The sequence below is a fragment of the Pygocentrus nattereri genome, chromosome 8 (genome assembly GCF_015220715.1).
Source record: "Pygocentrus nattereri isolate fPygNat1 chromosome 8, fPygNat1.pri, whole genome shotgun sequence".
Taxonomy (NCBI): domain Eukaryota; kingdom Metazoa; phylum Chordata; class Actinopteri; order Characiformes; family Serrasalmidae; genus Pygocentrus; species Pygocentrus nattereri.
In genome coordinates this window covers 38,261,664-38,283,743 of record NC_051218.1, presented here as the reverse complement: position 1 = coordinate 38,283,743, position 22,080 = coordinate 38,261,664, and the positions used below count along the sequence as shown (strand labels likewise).

Genomic DNA, 22,080 nt, shown 5'->3' with positions numbered 1-22,080 from the left:
CAACTTTCTGCAGAGTCCATCACTACAGACCTCTAAACTTCATGTACCCTATGGATTAAGAATGGTATCTCACCTATCTACCTATGCCTTTTGAGGTTCTTCCCAAAGTTGGGAAGCATCCTGTGACCACTGATGAAGGACTAGAGGATGACCAACACAAACTGTGCAGCAGCAGATGAGCTATCGTCTCTGACTTCACATCTACAAGACGGACTGACAAGGTACGTGTGTCTAATAGAGCGGACAGCGAGTGGACACAGTGCTAAAAAACTCCAGCAGCACTGCTGCGTCTGATCCACTCAGACCAGCACAACACACACTAACACAGCACATCAGCGTCACTGCTGAGAATGACCCATCACTCAAACAGCACCTGCTCTGTGGGGGTCCTGATCATCGAGGAACAGGATGAAAGGGGGCTAACAGCATGCAAGGACAGAGGGACTACAGTCTGCACGTGCCTCCAGCCGGATGAACTCCCTGTCAGTAGGGGGCGCTGCAGTGACGCGCTCAGCTCGAGAACATTCCATGCAGCTCTCTGTCTCTCGGAGCGAGGGGGCTTCAGCAGCGAGGCGACTTTCCTTCAGCACACAAACCTCAGAATGTCAAACCCAACACCCGCCAGCAAGCCCGGCAATGCCGACAACCCTCGGGTTTTCTTTGACGTAGATATTGGTGGTGAAAGAGGTCAGAACTTCTACAATGAAGCTTGTTGTGGTTGTGCAGTGTGCGGCTAACAGCACTGCGGGCTCGCTGTTCTCACACAGCCGAGCCGACAGCCGGCGACTCGCACAGCTCAGACGCTTCATGTTGGCTTTTTTAGCTTCTTTGGGTCAAGCTTTGAATGGAGAAACCGTGTATTGTGTGCTCTGTTACTAACACGCCTTCTCTTTCAACCAGCTGTGCTAACAACGTGGTCCAAAGCGAAATTTCTGCGTAATTCAGTGGTTTAGGTGTAAAACAAGTCTTTCAGAGTGGTCGGTTGTAGAGAAACGGACTCCGATTTCTTTACAGTAGTGCTGATGGGAACCAGGGGTCACTATGAGTGCAATACAGTCGCTGTACTTCTCCCAAAGCACAGTATTAAAATAATACTATAAAAATGATGTGTTTTTATATGTTAATGTTGGTAAAATAATGGAAAATCTGAAGTCTTCTTGGCACTACTTCGCCTCATGACGCCCTGCATGTATCCCTCCGCCATGAGTGGATTTTGAGGCCACAACCTTCTCATAAATGGGCCTCGTTCATCAATAAGTTTTTTCTTAAATTTGTTCTTCTAAGAAAACGTCTACATTAGATTCATGTCCTTAAACCGCAGAATTGTTCGCACAAATTCCAATTGAACTGCCTAAGTAGCTTTTAAGAAGAAATTTCCTCTGAATTACAGTTGGAGAAGGAGGAATGTCTCAGGCCTAAGGCAGTGTATTCATAACCGTTTCATGCAATAACTTTCTGTGAGGAAGATTCTCTAGAAGTTTCTCTAGAAAGGAGCATTTCACACCAAACCACTCTGGACGACTGTTTTCTTCTTATGTTTAATTATGCAGAAATCAGTGGAATTCCCACTTTAAGTTCTAACCTCTAATGTTTTTGATCAGTTGGGCGGGTCGTCTTCGAGCTCTTCGCTGATGTGGTCCCCAAAACGGCGGAGAATTTCCGAGCACTGTGCACCGGCGAGGCGGGAACAGGCAAAAGCACTGGAAAACCACTGCACTTCAAGGGCTGCCCGTTTCACCGCAGTAAGTAACTCCATGTGGCTCGTATCAGACAGAGGTGAATGGTTTTATAACCTCTGATGTTCATCTGGTTCATCATGGTTCAGAGCATTCATCTTTCGCATCCATTTATTTCTCCCTACATACAAGTTGGAAAACCCATGTAGATCTGGTTTACCTACTGGTGATTAGTATTGAAGGGTATTGATAAAATTCAATTCAATTCAAGTTTATTTATATAGCGCTTTTTACAACAAGGTTGTCACAAAGCAGCTTTACAGAAAAACAGGTCCACGCCTCTTATGAGCATCACCACAGTGAAGCCAATTTTGTGGTGACTACAGTGGTAAGGAAAAACTCCCTTTAAGAGGAAGAAACCTTAGAAGGGACCAAGGCTCAGTCCGAGGAACCCAACCCCCGTGGGTCGACCCGCACAGAAGAAACAGAACAGAAACAAGAACAACAGTACAAAGAGAGTGCAAAAAGATGGCTGGAACGCTGGAACCACGAATGGGGCACCTCCAGACAGGCCAACGGGGCATCTCGACACATGTGAGAGAGATAGAGAGAGAGAACGGAGTGGGAGGGAAGAAAGATAGGTTAGAAGGGTTGTGTTAATCTCTGTTGAGCGGGACAGGGCCGATTCCAGAGTGCTGCAAACACGAATCGGCACCTCCAGACAGGCCAACCGAACATCTCGACGCATGCGAGAGAGACAGAGAGAGAGAACAGAGTGGGAGGGAAGAAAAAGAGGTTAGAATGGTTTTATACTTTAAAATTCTGTCTCAGTATTTTGCAAGTATATCATTTAAAGTGTACACTAAGTTAATGAAGCCAAGGATGGTTCTTCAGAAAAGGGAACAGTTCTGTTTAGAATCATGAGCTGTATATAGAACTATTTCCTGCTGAAATGGTTCTTTAAAATGATTCTTTAGATTGATGCAGAATGGATTGATGGAGGTTCTATATAGCACCACAAAGGGTTTTTCTACTGTTACAAGCTTGATCATAACATGATCTGAATGGTTTAAAAGAAACAAAGTGAAGGTTTTGTGATGGCCGAGTCAAAGTCTTGGCTTGAATCCCATTGAGATGCTGAGGAAACACCTTAAACAGGCAGTTTTCTAATAAACCTTCCCATGTAGCCAAAATAAAACAGTTCTGCAAAGGCATCAGTAACCATCTTGTGTAATAGCTTTCTGTGTGGGAGCTTTTCGAGACATTGAATGCTTCGGATGTCTGGTTTCTATTCAGATGTCTGGTGAACAATTCTGGCTCTGTTAGTGTCTCTAAATCAGAGAATTTGGCTTGAAAACACCCTGGATGACCCAACTATTTAATTATGCAGAAAATATGAAAAACGGGTAGAATTTCCTTTTTTTTTTAAAAAAACTATCACGTCCTGGTTTGCATATAGTGCTGAATACATATATAGCTAAAAATGTAGATTTTGGTAACGATGTTATTCCTTAATAGATGAGTTCCACTGGGTATAGGCCACGTATATTTTAAGCAGTATATTTTTAAAAGCTGTGCTTTCTTGTTTACATACGTGACAGTTTTGAATTCCCTGTATATGCAGGTGCCTGTAAAGTTAATCCTAATTCCGCATGGCTTTTTGTCTTGATATCCCCTGAGTCTTTCTGCAAAAGCTTTGATAGAAACTACGGATTTGTTCTATAACTTAGTATTCTTCTGTTTATTCCAGTCATCAAGAAGTTTATGGTGCAAGGAGGAGATTTCTCTAATCAGAACGGCACCGGCGGAGAAAGCATCTATGGGGACAAGTTTGAGGATGAAAACTTCCACTATAAGGTATAAGAGCTGGGTTCTGTTAATGTCTACAGTAAAGCAAAAACATTTTCAGGTCTGTTTACATCACTGCTAGATAATTGCTCTGCACCAGACTGAAATAAACACGCCACTTGGCGCGGCCCCTTGTGGATCGAGCTAAATTAGTCGTGCCTGCTTTGAGGAACAAGGTGGTTAATGACTGCATCCTCAGCCCTTTTCTGAGAATAAATGAAGTGGAGATTTTTAATGAAGTCATCTCTTGTTCTGGTATCCTCGTTAGCATGACAGAGAGGGTCTCCTCAGCATGGCCAATGCTGGGCCCAACACCAACGGCTCGCAGTTCTTCATCACTACCGTGCCCACTCCTCACCTGGATGACAAGCATGTGATTTTTGGGCAAGTGCTAAAGGGAATGGGTGTCGTCAAGATCCTGGAGGGAATTGATACACAGGATGATAATCCTGTGAAGGTGGGTTGAGATGTGCCTGCCTCTGACATTTCAAACACTAAAGTTAAAGTGAAGTATAATGAATTAATCTGTCTATATCAAATCGTTTTCCCCTTACCACTGATTGTAGTCAATGAGCCAAGACAAGTTTGAAGCCTTTTAATATGCTGTGCCAAAGAGCAGGTAATGGGAGATTTTAGGCAGGGTCATTATAGATAATGATGATATAAAACCAATACTAAAATGAAATCTTTAAGTTTTTAAAACATGCAAATGAAATGAAAACTGTAATATTACGTTGTAAAACTAGCTAATATGTAATTACTGGAATTTTTTTTCTAGTGAGTGAATTTGGAAGTTTAGAAGTAGATCCCTTCTGTGTAAAGTCAAATATATATTTTTAATACATTCTTTATTTATTATCATACTTTTTATTTTGACCATTGCAATGTCTCATAATTTTCACCTGTATGCAGTTTTGCAATGTTAGTGTCTTTGCTTAAGTTAGTGTCAAGCTGACAGAGGTATATATTCACTGTTTCACTGGGCCAAAAACTTAAGGCAACCCTACCTTAACTGCATTAGAGCCAGTGACACTCAATGGTGAGCAGTGTTGCAACCATTCGCAACACAAAGCAGGTGATCTGAGCGATGCAATGAAGTTCAGCTCTACACATTTTTAGGCAGATGAGCAGAGAAACAGGGCAGACATAACAGCTCAGAAAAGAGTCTCATGTCTCTTGCAGCACACTGCACCTACCATGTACCGTGATATTATAGCGCTAGCACAGAACCTCAAGTGTTCTATTGCTTTTATACAACAGTTAAATAAATAAAGTAAGAAAGTAATATACTGGGCTGTAAACATGGCTTTTAATGTTCACAGTTCCTTAACAAGCAGCTCATTGCTACGCCAGAGTAATGAACTCCACCCACTCGCTGCTCAGCTGGCAGTTTGTTCTCCAGCTCCTTACTCTAAATTCCCAATCTATCATCGCCACTGAGCAGCTTTTTTGCTTTTTATTGTAGTTTTATGGCTCAGTCCGGTCAGACTCTGAAGATCAGACGACACGTTTGGTGAATGGTACTGGGTTTATTTCCGACTGAAAAGCTGCTCAGTGGTGACAGTTTGTGAATTTAGTGTAGTCTCATCTTCAGAGTCTGACCAAGTTGGCTGTCGGTCAGATGTGATCTAAAAAGTGTCCATTTTCAATGGATAGCAAAGTAAGGAAAAACATTCAAATGGCTTGAGCGTGTCGGACAGCTGTCAAAGTTGTTGCTTAGCAACAGCGTCTTATCGGAGTGATGGTGTTTGTGAAAAAAAACATGATGTTATGGTGAAATAACAGTATAGCTAGAACGCCTCTCGACCAGTCAGCTTGCATGACCAGAACTAACTGCTGTATAAACTGGGATCTCATGAAAAAAACAAAAGTGTGCTTTCACTTCAAAACGGCCACCAGTGTCCACTCAAAGGCTGCCCAAGCGATTTGCCAGCAGTGTGCATGCAGGGTTAGATGTGGACATCTGAAGCTTGTAAGAGGCATTCAGGTAGTTTATACTTGAGTTTTCTTTTTATTTTGCAGTTTCACAGTAATGTTTTTTTTACCTGAGCACTGATTGTTCCCCCTTGTGGGTAACATTAGGGGGTTATTTATAAGCCAGGCCTATTAGCTGCTCCACATATTGAACTAGCTTGTTTAGACTGATTTATTATGAACACCAGGATAAATTGAGCACATGATTTTGCATAGCTGTAATTTAAGATTGTGTAATTGGGTGAAAATGTAAAGAGTCAAGTATATGAATAAAGGACTATGAGTAGTGTGTGTTTTAGGGGAGAACACATTGGGGGCCTGAAAAATATTTGCTGTGGGAATTAGGCCCCCGATCAAATTTGTTTGTCTCCCGCTATATGCTATGCTGTTATTTATCAAAATGGACAAATGCACAGACAAAATTCATGCTTCAAATGATGGCAATGTCTATTTGAATTGATAAATTTGTCATTCTGTGAAACCACAACATAAACAACAATAATAATAGCTCTAAAGTTCTGTTACATGTTAGCTTCATTTGCTGCGCAGCCCCCAAACTAAGCTGTTAAAAACTTCAGGCGCCAGGCTACATTAAGGGTAAGGGGAAGATGTGTAACTTAAGAGTTTTGGTCAAACCATCAGTTTGAAAGTCACGTCTGGGAAATGATCTCTAAATACTTTAATATGGTGCATGCTGTCACTATAGGAGCTGTTAATTATGTGAAGTATGACCAGATGAAGGTTTTATCTTTCCTTCGTTCTTCTGAGTGTTAATCACAGTCAAGACTCAGATCGTACAGTTTAAAAAGTATTAAATGTTTGTCTGTGTTTGTTCACTACTTTCTTTCTCAGCCATGTATCATTGCTGAATGTGGTGAGCACAAGGCAGGAGATGACTGGGGTGTTGCTCCCAATGACGGCTCTGGAGACGTGCACCCGGATTTCCCTGAGGATTCAGACTTTGACTTCAAGGATGTGAGTGTCTCTCAACATGCCTTCTGAAAAAATTAGGCATGTGGTAGAGGTGTAACGGCACATGTATTTGTCTTGAACAGTCATTGAGTGGACATTAGTTTGATACATGCAGATGTATGAGAATACATGGTATGCATGAAAATTGATGAACATAATGTGCAACCAAATGTCACAAGGGCAAGTTCCACCCAGAAACCTTAAGCTCTAAGCCATTAGCAAGTTACCAGCAGCAGTCTCAGAAGATCCTTTCTGTGCAGCTAGTGCCATATGGTTCGGTCAATCGAGGTTTAACTGCAGCATCATCATAACTCCTGATCCCTGATCAGCTTTTCCCCGTTGTGGGACTAATAGAGGATTATCTTATCTTTGAGTTTGAGCTGAGTTTCTGGTGTTTGAACAGCAAGTAAGAGTTGAGAGAGGATTAAAAGCCTACAAACTGAAATTAAATAAAACAAAGCTTGTCCTTATCCACAGCCTGCAGTATTTTTGCTCCTGTGAAGAGATTCAGCGCAAAGCCTTGCAGATTGGTCTGTGTTTTCTCTGCTCCTGGCTACAAAATCACACTTGAAGTTGAACTTTCACCATGCAAATTGTTTGTTAGTCACTTTGCCACCCAGTTCAAGTGAAACTACACACTACAGGCTGTATCAGTTACTATATATTGTCCAACACTAGATAGAATAAACTGTAACTTGTGCTACTGTGTTTAAAAAACTGATAAACTAGAATTTTGAAATCTGTAAGATTGTGAAAAATGGAAAATTGTCTGTTGTGGTTTAAAAACAACTAGTCCAAAAGTAGTTTTGCCAGTTTATTGGATGAAACCGTTGGATAAAACAATTTTATGATCATGAAGAAAAATATGAAAAATATAAATCAAGACAAAAATCATGCTAAATATGAAAAAGTTTAACAAAGGTGAAAGAGAATAAATAAAATTAGCCTGAGAGCCATTAAAGAGCCCATCACCCCAGTAAAACTGAGTGTGGACTTGGCTGAGCTCTTTCTCCCATCTAGGCCAAGACAATGAGTTAAGGCTTAAATTCTCTCAAATTCTCAACAATCCGTCCTCCAGCCCGCACTAATCTATGTTTTCACCATATGAATTTATAACACCCCGGCGTATCTGAAGAGGCCTCTTGGCCCAATTAGCATTTGCCACGAGACAAGCACTCATTGCCATGGCCTACACAGATGAGTGACAATGACTGCACACTCTTGAGTTTTACTCCCCTTAGAAAACATACATTGTAATACATACAGATGAACTGTGTGTGATGTGCAGACTTCTTGGAACTCAAGGAACAGAAAACATCTAATCTAACAATTTTTAATAACTGGCACACTATGATTCATGCATGCATATATATAATATATATAAACTTTAATAACATTCCTGTAATGATCATATTTCTGATCTTTAATACCGTTGAATAGCATATAGTTAGATGGGCAAGATCCCCAGATCTCTTACAAATCGTTACAATTTTCTATCCATACCATGACAAAGTGAAACACAGCATCATGGACAGTCTCTAAACTAACTGAGCTTATGAAGATAGATGCTGGTGATGGGACATTATTGGAATTGAATTTATTGTTTGTTATTATTTTTTAAAATACAAAAGAAGACATTTTGAGGTGAGACAGAGTTATTACACTTCGAAAGAAGAGTACAGAAATAAGAGATATTTTGGTGTGATACAGTGAATCATGCTTAAAATTACTGTGACCATGGACATGAACCAACAAAAGTAAAAGTTTGAATTTGTTTTTAGGTGACTTTAACACAGTGTAAATGTCAACCCTGACTGTTGTGTTAGCTGTCTGTCCACAGCATCTTAATGTTGAAATTAAATAATGAATGTAAGCTCAAGGTGCGATTTTAATTTGATGATATTTAAAGTTTTTCTAAATTGGGTCATTTATAACAATATTCATACAGACACCCCATCCCCTTACTTTTAGGGTCTCAAAAGTAACTGAGCAAAATTAACAATTGTAAATGAATTTATAATTTTTAATATTTGGTTGCAAAACCTGCTATCAATAAGTCCCTGAAGCCTAAAAACATGGACATTTCTCAAAGCTGGATTTGCCAGGCCTCTGCCAGGCCTTTCTTGCAGCTGTCTTCTTGTTCTTGAGACATTTAACCTTCAGTTTTGCCTTTAGTAAGTAAAATGCATGCTCAATTGGGTTCAAGTTTGGTGATCGGTGATTGGCAGAACAGTGCAGAACACTGCACATCTTTGTCTTAAAAGAAAGGCTTGGGTTGCTTTCTTGGTATGTTTCCATCTGCACTATGAATCATTGTCCAGTGAGTTTTGAAGCATTTGGCTGAATCTAAGCAGATAATACAGCTCTATAAACTTAAGAATTCATCCTGCTGCTTTTGTCAACAGTTATCATTAATAAATACAAGAGAACCAGTTCCACTGGCAGCCATACATGCCCATGCTGTAATACTACCTCCTCCATGCTTGATGGATGTGGTGGTATGCTTTGAAACATGAGCAGTGTGTTTGCCTTTTCCATAATCTTCTCTTGCCATCATTCTTGTACAACTTGATGGTCTCATATGTCCATAAGATGTTGCTCTATAACTGTACAGGCTCTTTTAGATGTTAGTACAAACTCTAATATGGTCTTCCTTGCTAATTACAATAGTTTACATCTTCTGGTAAACCCTTTGCATTTGCTTTGGTGGAGACTTCATTTGATTGTTGATTGTGGCACATATACGCCTACCTCTTGGCGGGTGGACTGGATCGGGCCAACTGTTGACAAGGGTTTTTTCTTCACCAGGGAAAGAACTCTTTTGTCACAGGCCAGTTTTCCATGGACTTGCATGGAATTTACAGCAACAGATTCCAGATGCAAATGCTACACTTGAAATGAACCCTAGACGTTTTTTTCTGCTTACTTGTAATTAGGGATTAACACACATGCCCATGGAACGGCTGAGCAGTCAGTTATCTAGTTACTCTAGGGCCCCTAAAAATGGTGGGGTTATGTATGAAAATGGTGTAACTCTTCCACTGTTCTTACAGTTTGGATAAACATCCACACATTAAATGAAAATGTTTGAGCTCATATTTAGTACTATTTTCATATAGGCCATTGTAGACGGCTAAAATGATAACTGTGTTGACATCTAAACATTCATAAACTTCACTGTACCTGATTCAGCATGTGTGTGCAAAAAAATAGTGTAAAAGCACTAAACTCTGAACTGTGGCCTTTTACATTTAATATTTGACCTTACCTGACATCTAGTACTGCACATATCGATGGCCTAAAATGAGGAAAACAAAACAAAAAAAAAACACATGTAATGTGCTTTTCAGAGCATCATTCAGAAAAGAGAAATATAAAAATTCTCCTATTTCACTGCTTATACTCAATATGCACTTTCATGCACAGGGCATGATAATAAGATAATTGCGCAATTTTCCATCTCTCAGGCTGATAAAATCTTGGATGTGGCTGAAAACGTCAAGAACATTGGAAATAACTTTTTCAAGGCGCAGAACTGGCAGGCTGCTATTAAGAAGTACTCCAAAGCTCTCAGGTGAGTACCTCATTCTGAACCCTGCCTACTCTTCATTCAAGTCATCACATTTCTTCAGCACTTATCCTTTTTAAAAATGCATTACATCTGAGACACACCATGGTCTTCTTTTTTTTAAAATGTAGTAATTCCTCAGGTAGTCTAGTTTAAATGTATATGTATATCCATCCATCATCTTCTGCTTCTCCGGGGTTCGGGTCGCAGGGGCAGCATCCTAAGCAATGAGGCCCAGACCTCCCTTTCCCCAGCCACTTACACTAGCTCTCAAAGGGTGATTCTGAGGCGCTCCCAGGCCAGCTGTGCGATATAGTCATGCCAGCGTGTCCTGGGTCTTTCCCGGGTTCTCCTCCCAGGTGGACTTGCCTGTGACACCTCCCGAGGGAGGCGTCCAGGAGGCATCCTAACCAGATGCCCGAACCACCTCAGCTGGCTCCTCTCGACGTGAAGAAGCAGCGGCTCTACTCAGAGTCCCTCCCGGATGACCTAACTTCTCACCCTGTCTCTAAGAGAGAGTCGAGACACCCTGCGGAGGAAACTCATTTCAGCCGCTTGTATTCGCGATCTCATTCTTTCGGTCATTATGGCTCAGCTCTTTCTTTACCACAACAGACCGGTAAAGAGCCTGCATCGCTGCTGACCCAGCACCAATCCGCCTGTCAATCTCCCGCTCAGAAAAGAAAAGCAGTTTGACGCGCAAACAAAAGAAAGAAACGCAAAAGGGAGAAATTATTGCCAAAAAAAAGCAGCAACATAAAATGTGAAATGCAAAGAAAAGCAGTGTGACGCGCAAACAAAAGAAAGAAACGCAAAAGAGGGAAAGTATTGCAGAAACAAAATAGGAACGTAAAATGCTAATCTTATATTTGCGATATTTTTTTCTTTTTTTTCTCGTCACCATTAAAGACCCCAATTTGACTCCATACCGGTCTCCCTTTTTAAAAAGAGGCACTACCACCCCAGTCTGCCAATCCAGTGGCACCACGCCCGATGTCCACGCAGTGTTGAAAAGGCGTGTCAGCCAAGACAGCCCCACAACATCCAGAGCCTTGAGGGACTCGGGACGGATCTCATCCACCCCTGGAGCCTTGCCACCAAGGAGCTTCTTAACTACCTTAGCGACTTCGGCCTCAGTAATGGACAAGCCTATTCCCATGTCCCCAGACTCTGCCTCCTCACTGGAGAACGTGTCGGTGGGATTGAGAAGGTCCTCAAAGTATTCCTTCCACTGCCCAATGATCTTCAGTCGGAGTCAGCAGCACACCATCTCCACTATATACAGTGCTAGTGGCACACTGCTTTCCCCTTCTCAAGGCCTCACCAAACTCCTCCCACACACGGGTTTTTGCCTTGGCGACGACTGAAGCCGCAGATCGCTTGGCCTGACGATACCTGCCAGCTGCCTCTGGTGTCCCACAGGCCAACCATGCCCAGTAGGACTCCTTCTTCAGCTTGACGGCATCTCTCCCCTGGGGTATCCACCACCGGGTTCGAGGATTACTGCCCCGACAGGCACCAACTACCTTACGGCCACAGCTACAGTCAGCCGCTTCAACAATGGAGGAACGGAACATGGCCCATTCTGAGTCAATGTCCCCTACCTCCCCCGATATCTGGTCAAAGTTCTGACGGAGGTGTGAGTTGAAGATCAATCTGACAGGTTCTTCTGCCAGACGTTCCCAGCAAACCCTCACTATATGTTTGGGCTTGCCTGGTCTGACCGGCATCTTCCCCCACCACCTGATCCAACTCACCACCAGGTGGTGATCAGTTGACAGCTAAGCTCCTCTCTTTACCCGAGCGTCCAAAACACATGGCCGGAAGTCCTATGACACGACTACAAAGTCAATCATTGAACTGCGGCCTAGGGTGTCCTGGTGCCATGTGCACTTATGGACATCCTTGTGTTCAAACATGGTGTTCGTGATGGACAAACTGGTTTGCGCAGAAGTCTAAAAACTGAACACTCGGGTTCAGATCAGAGAGGCCATTCCTCGATCCACAAAGCACCGAACCCCTACTACTGCCCCTCCCATTGGTGGTGGGTCGATGAGATGGGGGACTCATGTAACTCCTTCGAGCTGAGCCCGGCCGGGCACGATAAGGTGGTGATCCATGGAGAGGTGTATATGTATAATGTATGAATATTGCTATCAGTTTAAAATTTGTACCCTTAACACTTGAATTGTGAGCCTAATGGACCATGATCTTCCATTGCTCTCAGGTATTTAGAAGTATGTGGTGATATCCTGGATGATGATGAGGGTGCTCAAAAGAAGCTGGAGCCCACTGCCCTGAGCTGTATTCTCAACACAGCAGCCTGCAAGCTCAAGATGCAGCAATGGCAGGAGGCTGTGGAGAGCTGTGATGAGGTATGTGGGTCTGTGTACCCTGTTATTGGCTCCAGCTACTAGTACATAGTAAAGTAATATCAAATATATATGTAAAATCAAATAATATGCTTATAAGTACATTTGAGTTTAGTGGTTAACCTACAAACCTATCTAAGAGTTTAGCTCCACTCCTAATCAAACACACCTGATCCAGGTAATGAAGGCCTTCAGAGGCATCTGAACATTAGAGTGAGGTGTGTTCGATCGGAACTCTGCAGGGTGGTAGATCTCTAGGATCAGAATTGGGCACTCCTGACCTACTGGATTACTTAAAACAGGGGTGCATAGCTCCAGTCCTGGAGGGTTAATGTCCAGCACAGTTCCACCACCCAAATAGTATGTGCTCTGTGAGGGTCCATGGGGGTCCTGACCACTGAAGAACAGGGTAAAAGGGGGCTAATAAAGTATGAGAGAAACAGATGGACTACAGTCTGCAATTGTAGAACTAAAAAGTGCACCTATATAGTAACAGGAGCTGATAAAATGGACAGTGAGTGCAGAAACACAGAGGTGGCCATAAAGAAACCCGGACATGAAATTTAAGTGACCCCAGCCTGACCCATACTTAAGAATTGATGTTTGAACTGTGAAGTCCAATCAGGTTAGATAAAATATTTCAAGCTGTGGTCTGAGCAGACCTGGTTTTGATTGTTAACTAAAGTATATGAGAGTAGGGGATGGCAGAATTATAATATCACAATACTTTTAGATGTTTATTACCTCATTTTAAAAATACTCTTCAGAACAGAGTTTTATCCTGGCATATAGGCAGGCTGGCTGGCATTGTGCTTTAATAAGTCCACTTAAACTGGCCTGATTGTGCTCTTTGTTGGTCAGTGTTTTTAATGTACCGCCTATATCCATGATGTTTTCAGAAAAGTATATTGTGAGGTCACATAATTTATCATTTTTATAATCTTAATACATCGTCACATTGCCAACCCCTGTGTGAGAATAGGCATAGGGCTCTCCAAAACAGGACACACATTTGTAGCCGTATTTAATTAGGAGCTACAGCTTGTAATGAAGACGTTCTTTTTCAAATACAGAAGGTCAGGTAATACAAATAATTGACGTTTAATGAGAAAGAACTGCCAAACTTTACTGCTGAAATTGAATCTGTAGCATTCTCACCTGTTCTTTTCTGTTCCTTCCAGGCTCTGGAGCTCAATCAGACACACGCTAAAGCTCTGTTCAGGAGAGCTCAGGCCTGGCAAGGTCTGAAGGAGTTCAGTAAAGCCTTGGTAAGAAAAGAAACATACTCTGAGCTTCTTCTGTAACAGTTACACTAATGAGCTAATGAATGTAAATCTATACTGCTCATTAAATTGTTCACCACTCAGTGGACTAAATGTGTTCTTTTCCTCACTCAGACAGACAGGAGAGACACAGCAGCACCTTATCCAATTCATTTGTTTTAAATTGGACCAGCCATTGAAATACATACCTCAGAAATGGAGCATCCAGCTTCTTCAGTGAAATTGGCCAGATTATAGTGACCTCAGATGAGCTTGCAGAGAGAGCGAGCTCTCCTTTAGACATCCATTTGTATTAAGCCTGAGAACTTCTGAAATTGGAGCTCGGACATGCACATTTTGATGGGCTAATCTAACCACACACTTGAATCATTTCACAAATATGCTTATGGAAGATTGCCACAAATTCTAGGCTCTACCAACATCTTTTTTTTATATTTACTATAGCATTTACCGTTCGTTTTCTCAAATTACAGATTGATCTAAAGAAAGCCCAGGAGATTGCACCAAATGACAAAGGTGAGAGTTGTTCCAATCAGACTAATCAATTGGTTTTACCTCTTGAAATAAACAAAGGTGGTGTTTTAGGCACCGATTAAGCCTAGCTTTTGATTGCATGGGGTTTTAAACTCTTAAAATAAAATGCAAATCTTAATATGGAAAAAACCTGTAAAATGGAATGGGGGGGGGGGGGGGGGGGGGGTTATTAAGATTATTATTAGGAAATGGTTATGCTTTTCTTATTAACCATATTTCTAAAAGACTGACTTGCTGAACTGTGTAGTAAGCCCTTGTAAAAATAATGTAATATGCACACTTATGAGCACACACACACACACAGTACTTTGTGTTAATGCACCAAAATATTTTAAAGCGTTCCATGTAAAGAGCATGGAGTCTAGTACTGATAGGCAGTGCCAGAACCCAGTTTTAAACAGAGGAACTGACGAACTATAATACTTTCTTGATTGTATGACCAAAACCTAAAGATTTCATAAAATCTGTGGAAAATATAATGATGAGCTACTGAAAGTTCTATATTGTAACGTTCTAAATTGATCAGTCATTATTAGCCCATGTTAAAATGAACTTAAATGCCCGGGGCTAGTTTTCAGTAGCCATGTTTACATGCAGCCTAATAATCTGCTAATAAGATGACTAATAGCTCACTCACTGCTACTCCTCTCACTCTGAATGGACACACATGATGCTTGTTGTCATGTAACGTCTACATTACGTTGTTTGCGTGTTTGTTTTTTTTTTTTTTTTTTGTATCTGATTACTTGTAGTGAACATGTAAATGGAGATTTTCTATCGAATTGTTGAGTAGAGTGAGCAGATCAGTTTTAATCTATAATTTTAATTGAAATATTGACCATGGCCTTTTTTTCATGGATATTGTTACGATGTCAAGTCCGTAACAGAAGAACCTGTGTGAAGAGTGAAAGTCGTTGTTGTCGTATTATTGTCCTCTGTAAAAATGCTCCTGGTCTGTGTGCATCATTTTAGTTTAGCCAATTCTGTAGCTCTCTAATGCATACAATTCTAAATCATTCCACAGCTTGAATGATTAAGTTCCTACTTCAAAAGGAGGTTTAAAGTAAATAAAATTTGTTATTAACCGATACAGTTGGCTGAAAAATGGTTTTCCTACTTTGCACGTAATTTAATCCTCAGTATTTTTCACAGTAGTGGATCGTAACTAATGTAATTTGTTACTCTACTTAAGTAGTTTTGTGTATCTGTACTGAAGTTTTTCCATTTTGGGTGACTTTTTTTTACTTTCAATCCACTACATTTCAAAGTCAAATATCTTACTTTTTACTCCACTACATTGTGAAATCTGTCACTCCTTTTGGTTCATGTGTATAAAAACGTGAAAACAAGTACATTAGTTTTGTACTTCGGCCACCACTGATTTTTAACGTAGTTCTGTTCTTCCTCTTCCCTCAGCTATTGCAAACGAGATCGTGAAGGTCCATCAGAAAGTGAAGGAGGAGAAGGAGAGGGAAAAGAAGATCTATGCCAAAATGTTTGCGTAAAGCCTGCAGTGACCTCACAACATGCGGCTCTACCTTCATGAGCTCACACACATTTGCCTATAGTCCACGGTTCAGTCTCAAAGTGATGTAAGCCCAGGTATGTGAGGAAGAAGTCAGAGAGGCAGGAATTCTCTAACTTGAAGTAAACTTGCAGTTTACAGAAGGAAGCACTAAAACAGGGAATAAGTTTCATTATAGAGAACATAAAATACTTGATTTTGTTCTGTGTGTAATGCATTTTAAAGAAGGTTTGACTTGGTTCTAAACTGCTGTTCAGAATCGCCCAAGCAGAGCTTGCCTCTGTGGATTGTCTCTATATTTATTTGTCTTAAACTTGCTGTTCATTCATTGGAATTAAGAGTATTAAAGGAAATGTTTCTGGAACGATCCTAGCATTCACTATAATAAAGTCTAGCTTATTCTCACAAGAGTCTGTGTCTGTTGAAATAAACAAACCAGAGATTTGGTAAAATGAGTTTATTCTACCAGTTTCTGAATTTGCTACTATGTACAGCAACAAATGAGCTAGAGCTGTTAGCGCATAGGCTAGTACCTGTCCAGCTAACACAATAGCATCACCCATCAGTTAAGTGTGCGTATGCAGACAAACCAAAAATACTGCTGTTCATCTGAGCAGCCTGTAAAAGTTTGCTTGGTCACACATGTTAATCTTTTACATTAAAACTGTGTTCCAGTAGCCTTTCAAGCCTTGTTTCATTGAACAAACACCTATGCCACTTACATCATGATAATTCCACTCTTAATGCCCATATCAGAGGATATGGGAATGTTCTGTAGGCACATAAAGTACTGCAATCCTCCTTGAAGGTTAATAAAACATAGACCCTGTGCATGATGCCATAGGAGCCTATATAAAACCTGAAGAAAACCATAAAAGAACCCTAGAAAGAAGCCACATTTCACATGCCATTGTAGGCTGGTCCTCCGCTCCCCTCAGGGACGACCCAGTTGATGTTCTGGCTGGGGTCTTTGATATCACACGTCTTGCAGTGCACACAGTTCTGTGCATTTATCTGTAGTCTCATACCTTCACCTGACTCCAGGGGAACAAACTCGTACACACCTGTGAAGGAGGCACCAGAAACATACTGTTAACTTGATCAATTAAATAAAAAGCAACATAGGATATATAAACATATCAATAACCACATAAATTCAGACAAAAAAAAGCATGAAAAGCCACGTAAGACATGCTTTAAAGTATGCTGTAGTTTTACGCACATAGAAATACATAAGTGCTATATAAAGCACTTAGGTATTTATGAGTGCTTTGAGATACATATATATGTGTGTGTGTGTGTGTTTTTCAGTTTTTAACATAATTTGAAAAGAACTACTGTGTATTGTGTGTAAATTTGAAGATGAATGGAACAAAAGAAACAGCCCAAGATCACTTGGAAAAATGTCTGGTTCCATTGACTTACATTGTAATTGAAGTATGTGTTTTCTTTCTCCTGTAAAGTTATCATTTTGTAGATATAGGACTTTTTCTTCCGGAAAAAAAAAAAAAAAGCAACATACTTTTATGAGAGAATGTAATTATAGGGACTCTGATCTAGGGTCTGCAAATTTGTAATTACAAAGTCTACAGATAAACAAGTGGTGCCACTTGACTCAGTTTACTGACCTAAGTTTGTTATTACATGTTATATCAGAAATGTCATTCCTTGTCTGATATTTTCACTTACATTTTTTGGCACACTGTACTTTTCACCATGGTTGCATCTTAGGCCTAATTAGCCTAATGTGTGCTTGGACGCGCTCATTGCTGCTTGTGGCTATATTCAATGTGTATGTTTACTTGCATATATTCTAATAATATATGGTGATGAAGACACTTGTTGACAAGATAAACAGTTTTAACAATATGCTTAGGTGCCTAGGATACACAATTTTCTTCATCAAGGAGATCGATCAAAATGGTACTGGATTTATCTGAAGAATACATTTCCCTGCATAAGTGATGCCAAGAAGGGATTTTGTGGAGGTCCTTAAATTAGAGAAGTAATGGACTTTGAAAACAAGTTAAGGTGAGCAGAAAATTACTGCGAAATACTAAATGACCTACTGGCACCATATAAAGCTATGGGGTTTAATATGCCAGTAAAAACATTATCTGGACTCTTATCTGGATTTCATCCTTGAAAATCTTGGCACTGTCAGTGGCATTTTGAATAGTGGTACAAAGGGACTGTGACTTGTGGTAGGTATGGTACCTGAGTGTTTGTAGGGAACGATTGAGTGCTAAGTCATTAGTCTACACACCTGCAGGACAGAATCTCTGCTCAGGGCCATCATAGATGGCGAGATTTTGTGCTACAGGAACACCGTCGTCCTTCAGCGTGAGGTGAGGGGGCTGATCGTGCTCGTGATTGGTCCCACTCAGAGCCACTGATGACAGCAGGTCAAAGCTGATTTTTCCATCAGGCTTTGGATACTCGATGGGCGTGCATTCTTTTGCTGGTTTCAGCTGAGCCGAGTCCATACCTGAGAAAATACATTTCATTAGGTTTTTTTGTTTTTGTTTTGTTTTTAGTTACAATATTTCTAATTCGCCTGTCAAAATATGACTGTTTCTATGAAGCAAGTGATTTCAGTTTTTCTGTGTTCAGAATAAACCAGGTTTGTATTTTATATGTTAAGTTCTTGCAAATCAACAAAGAAAACATGCTCATTTGTTTATGGGTATAGTACTGTGCAAAAAAGCCACCCTTAATTTGTTTAATTCAACAAAACAGCTACTAGCTTGTGCTTAATAGATTTGATTATATGAAAAAATGATTAAGAGCTACAAAGAAAATGCGACCACCTGGAAGATCTGGTAGACATCAAAACTGTCCCCGTCAGTTTAAAGCTTATCTTTATGAGAGAGGAGAAAATCAAGCTGCTTCAGATCTGAAAACATCCACAGGTGCTTCTGTCCATCCTTCCACTGTAAAAAGACGACTCGGCACTATGGGTCCGAAAGGACGTGTAGCTGTCAAGAGACTGGCCACCTTAGAGTCCAGACCTCAACATCACTGGTGGTTTGGGATTACTTGCTTTTTTCTGATGCTGAAAAATGAATAATACATTATAAATATATTTTGGAAATAGATTTCCAAAAGTATTCAGCCATCTGCCTTCACACACATGAACTTGAGTAGCATCCCATTCTTAATTCATAGGGTTCACTAATTTTTCAGCCCACTCTTTGCAGCTAGAACAGCTACAATTCTTCCTGGGAAGCCTTTCCACAAGGTTGAGGAATGTGTTTATGGGAATTTTTGACCATTCTTCCAGAAGCGCATTTGTGAGGTCAGACACTGATGTTGGACAAGATGGGCTGGTCTCCGCTCTAATTCGTCCCAAAGGTGTTCTATAAGGTTGAGGTCAGGACTCTGTGCAGGCCAGTCAAGTTCGTCCACACTCATCCATGTCTTCATGGACCTTGCTTTGAGCACTGGTGCGCAGTCAGGTTGGAACAGGAAGGGGCCATGAACAAAATGTTCCCACAAAGTTGGAAGCATGAAATTGTCTAAAATCTCTTGGTCTGCTGAAGCATTAAGAGTTCCTTTCACTGGAACTAAGGGGCCGAGCCCAACTCCTGAAAAACAACCTCACACCATAATCCCCCCTCCACCAAACTTTACACTTGGCATAATGCAGTCAGACAGGTACCATCTCCTGGGAATCGCCAAACACAGCCTCATGCATCGGAGTGCCAGATGGAGAAGCGTGATTCGTCACTCCAGAGAACACGTCTCCACTGCTCTATAGTCCAGTGACGGTGCTTTACACCACTGCATTCGACGCTTTGCATTGTGCTTGGTGACGTAAGGCTTGGATGCAGTTGCTCGGCCATGGAAACCCATTCCATGAAGATCTCTACGCTGTTCTTGAGCTAATCTGAAGGCCACATGAATTTTAGAGGTCTGTAGCGATTGACTCTGCAGAAAGTTGGCAACCTCTGCGCCTCAGCATCCGCTGACCCCACTCTGTCATTTTACGTGGCCTACCACTTCGTGGCTGAGTTGCTGTCGTTCCCAATCACTACCACTTTGTTATAATCCCACTGACAGTTGACTGTGGAATATTTAGTAGTGAGGAAATTTCACGACTGGACTTGTTGCACAGGTGGCGTCCGATCACGGTACCATGCTGGAATTCACTGAGCTCCTGAGAGCGACCCATTCCTTCACTAATGTCTGTAGAAGCAGTCTGCAGGCCTAGGGGCTCGGCTTTATACACCTGTGGCCATGGTGTGATTGGAACACCTGAATTCAATGATTTAGATGGGTGAGTGAATACTCTTGGCAATATAGTGTATGCAATGTTTATACTTAATGGTGGTCTTGACTGAAGACTAAATAAAAGATGGTGTACGACTTTTTTGCACAGTTCTATATATTTATTACACTATATTTATGAATAGTTAACACTTAATGTTCTTTTGATAGTTAATATACTTACTTATATTTGTATTTATATTTGTGCAAGGACAAGCTCTTCCTTATGAGAAAAACTTTGTGGTCAATTAAGAGAATGAATCAGTTATAATGAATTTCCCATGCAAATCCTTTTTTTGTCTCATTATAAAAGCCAATAGGATTATGTATGATAAAGAGCTTAGACCTGCTGATTGTCTTGGGGGCAAAAATGCTAGTGAGGTTGCCTGAATTTCTAAGATTAAAAAACAGAAATGAGCCAGACTTTTTCCTCACCGCAGTGCTTAAGCGTCCATGGCTCTTTGCCTCGCAGGATCCAGTAGAAGATTCCAGTGTACAGCATCCCTCCGTAGAGACCGAAGTAGTTGTGGAACGATGGCCGAATGTTCCTCACAGCATGCAGCTCTTTCCACACCCAGGAGTTCTTTAGGCTTTGCTCATACTCAGGAACATAAATACCTGACAGAGGAACAGCACAAAAAACTCTTTTGATCCAGTCTCTTCAGCAAACTGTTTGTTTACTGTTTGTAAGTCCACTAGAACTGGTTTACTGTTGCCCAGGAGATACAGGTCATTGAAAGAGCACATATGGAAAATGAACTTTCCTCACTCCAAATGTGGAGCAATATTTGATGTAGTACATAAACACTTAAATTTTAAAAATGAAGCATTCACAAATTGAATGCACTGCATATGAAAACCAAGCTGCCAAAACAGGCGATGTTTAATGTCTTTAAATGTATTTAACTATATTCACCTATTCAGCCTAAAGCAGTTTAGCCCCACCCATTCAAGCTGCTATTCAAATGAAGCATTAAACAGGACAACCAATCAGAACAAAGGTCATTTACATATTTCAGCCCTAAAGGCACAGTAACAGCAACAACAACAGTTGGTTTGATTCTAAAATAAAGAGAGGTTAGAAAATTGTCATGTAAAAATGAATAGCTGTTTTTCGGACATAAACCCTCACAAAAGTCATATTATTATCAATTATTATAAATGTAATATATGGGCCATTGAAGTGATCAGTTAATGAATTCAATTCTGCATGAGTATGACTAACAACGTCCCAAGTCTGACAGTAATGCCTATGTAGTGATTATAATCCAGTGTGAATCTGCAGTCTGTATAGTTTTTACAGTCTGACAGTAATTAATGTGGAGTGGTCTTCAGTAATTAGCTGAACTCAGCTCCCTCAGTAAAATGAAATGAAAAAACCTCAGGCATCTTCTACGTGATGTCATGACTTTTTAGTCCAGGCCATTGGTGGAAATGTAGTTAAATTATATAGATATTTCATCACAAAACAACTGGCTATTCAAAACTGACCAATCATATGACAGAACCTCCACTGTTAAAGCTAATACAGCTCGAATTAGAGTGAGGAGCTGCGTGGTGGTTACCTGTTGTCTCGGACTGCAGGCTCTCGTCGGTCAGTTTGCTGAAGATGGCCTCTGCTGCTAGCATGCCGCTCTTCATAGCTGTGTGGGTGCCTTTGATCTTGGGCACATTCATGAAGCCTGGACTGCAGCCGATGAGAGTGCCGCCTGGAAACGTCAGCTTAGGCACAGACTGCAAAGAGAGCAAGGGTGTAAATTTCTGACCTCACAACCATTCTGTTTGATTTTTGATTATTCCTGAAATGGTTCAACACATCAATTATAACAGACTGTAACTTTCAAAACTCTGTGTTGTTGAATTGCCAACTTTAGATCAAAGCATCATGATGAACTGATGCATTTGTAGAACCCAATGCCTTAAAGAACCCTGATTTTTCATCAGTGTTACCCCATAAATAAGTATACAGTGTGTTGCAAACATTAAAACTGTTCATTTATTACCAGTCTATACAGTTAGTAGTTTATATTGAAGTAACAAGGAGTGCTTCAGCAAAGAT

The 22,080-nt window shown here is 40.8% G+C and overlaps 2 protein-coding genes across 2 annotated transcripts in view; one reads left to right on the top strand and one right to left on the bottom strand.

Annotated features, from left to right (window-relative positions):
• The first annotated feature begins 451 nt into the window (after nucleotides 1-451).
• ppid (peptidylprolyl isomerase D) lies at nucleotides 452-16,207 on the top strand. Its single transcript, XM_017692036.2, has 10 exons — nucleotides 452-687; nucleotides 1,602-1,742; nucleotides 3,427-3,533; nucleotides 3,793-3,981; nucleotides 6,351-6,473; nucleotides 9,938-10,044; nucleotides 12,266-12,413; nucleotides 13,592-13,678; nucleotides 14,167-14,209; nucleotides 15,644-16,207. The coding sequence occupies exons 1-10, from the start codon at nucleotides 603-605 to the stop codon at nucleotides 15,730-15,732; spliced, it is 1,119 nt and encodes a 372-aa protein (XP_017547525.1). The 5' UTR covers nucleotides 452-602; the 3' UTR covers nucleotides 15,733-16,207.
• etfdh (electron transfer flavoprotein dehydrogenase) overlaps nucleotides 16,195-22,080 on the bottom strand; it is a 22,220-nt gene continuing 16,334 nt past the window's right edge. The window contains exons 10-13 of the mRNA XM_017692035.2: nucleotides 21,587-21,755; nucleotides 20,457-20,639; nucleotides 18,019-18,240; nucleotides 16,195-16,816 (exon numbers count right to left, since the gene is read on the bottom strand). Of these exons, the coding sequence (XP_017547524.1) occupies nucleotides 16,653-16,816; nucleotides 18,019-18,240; nucleotides 20,457-20,639; nucleotides 21,587-21,755 (738 nt within the window). The 3' untranslated portion in view covers nucleotides 16,195-16,652. The remainder of the gene's footprint in view (nucleotides 16,817-18,018; nucleotides 18,241-20,456; nucleotides 20,640-21,586; nucleotides 21,756-22,080) is intronic.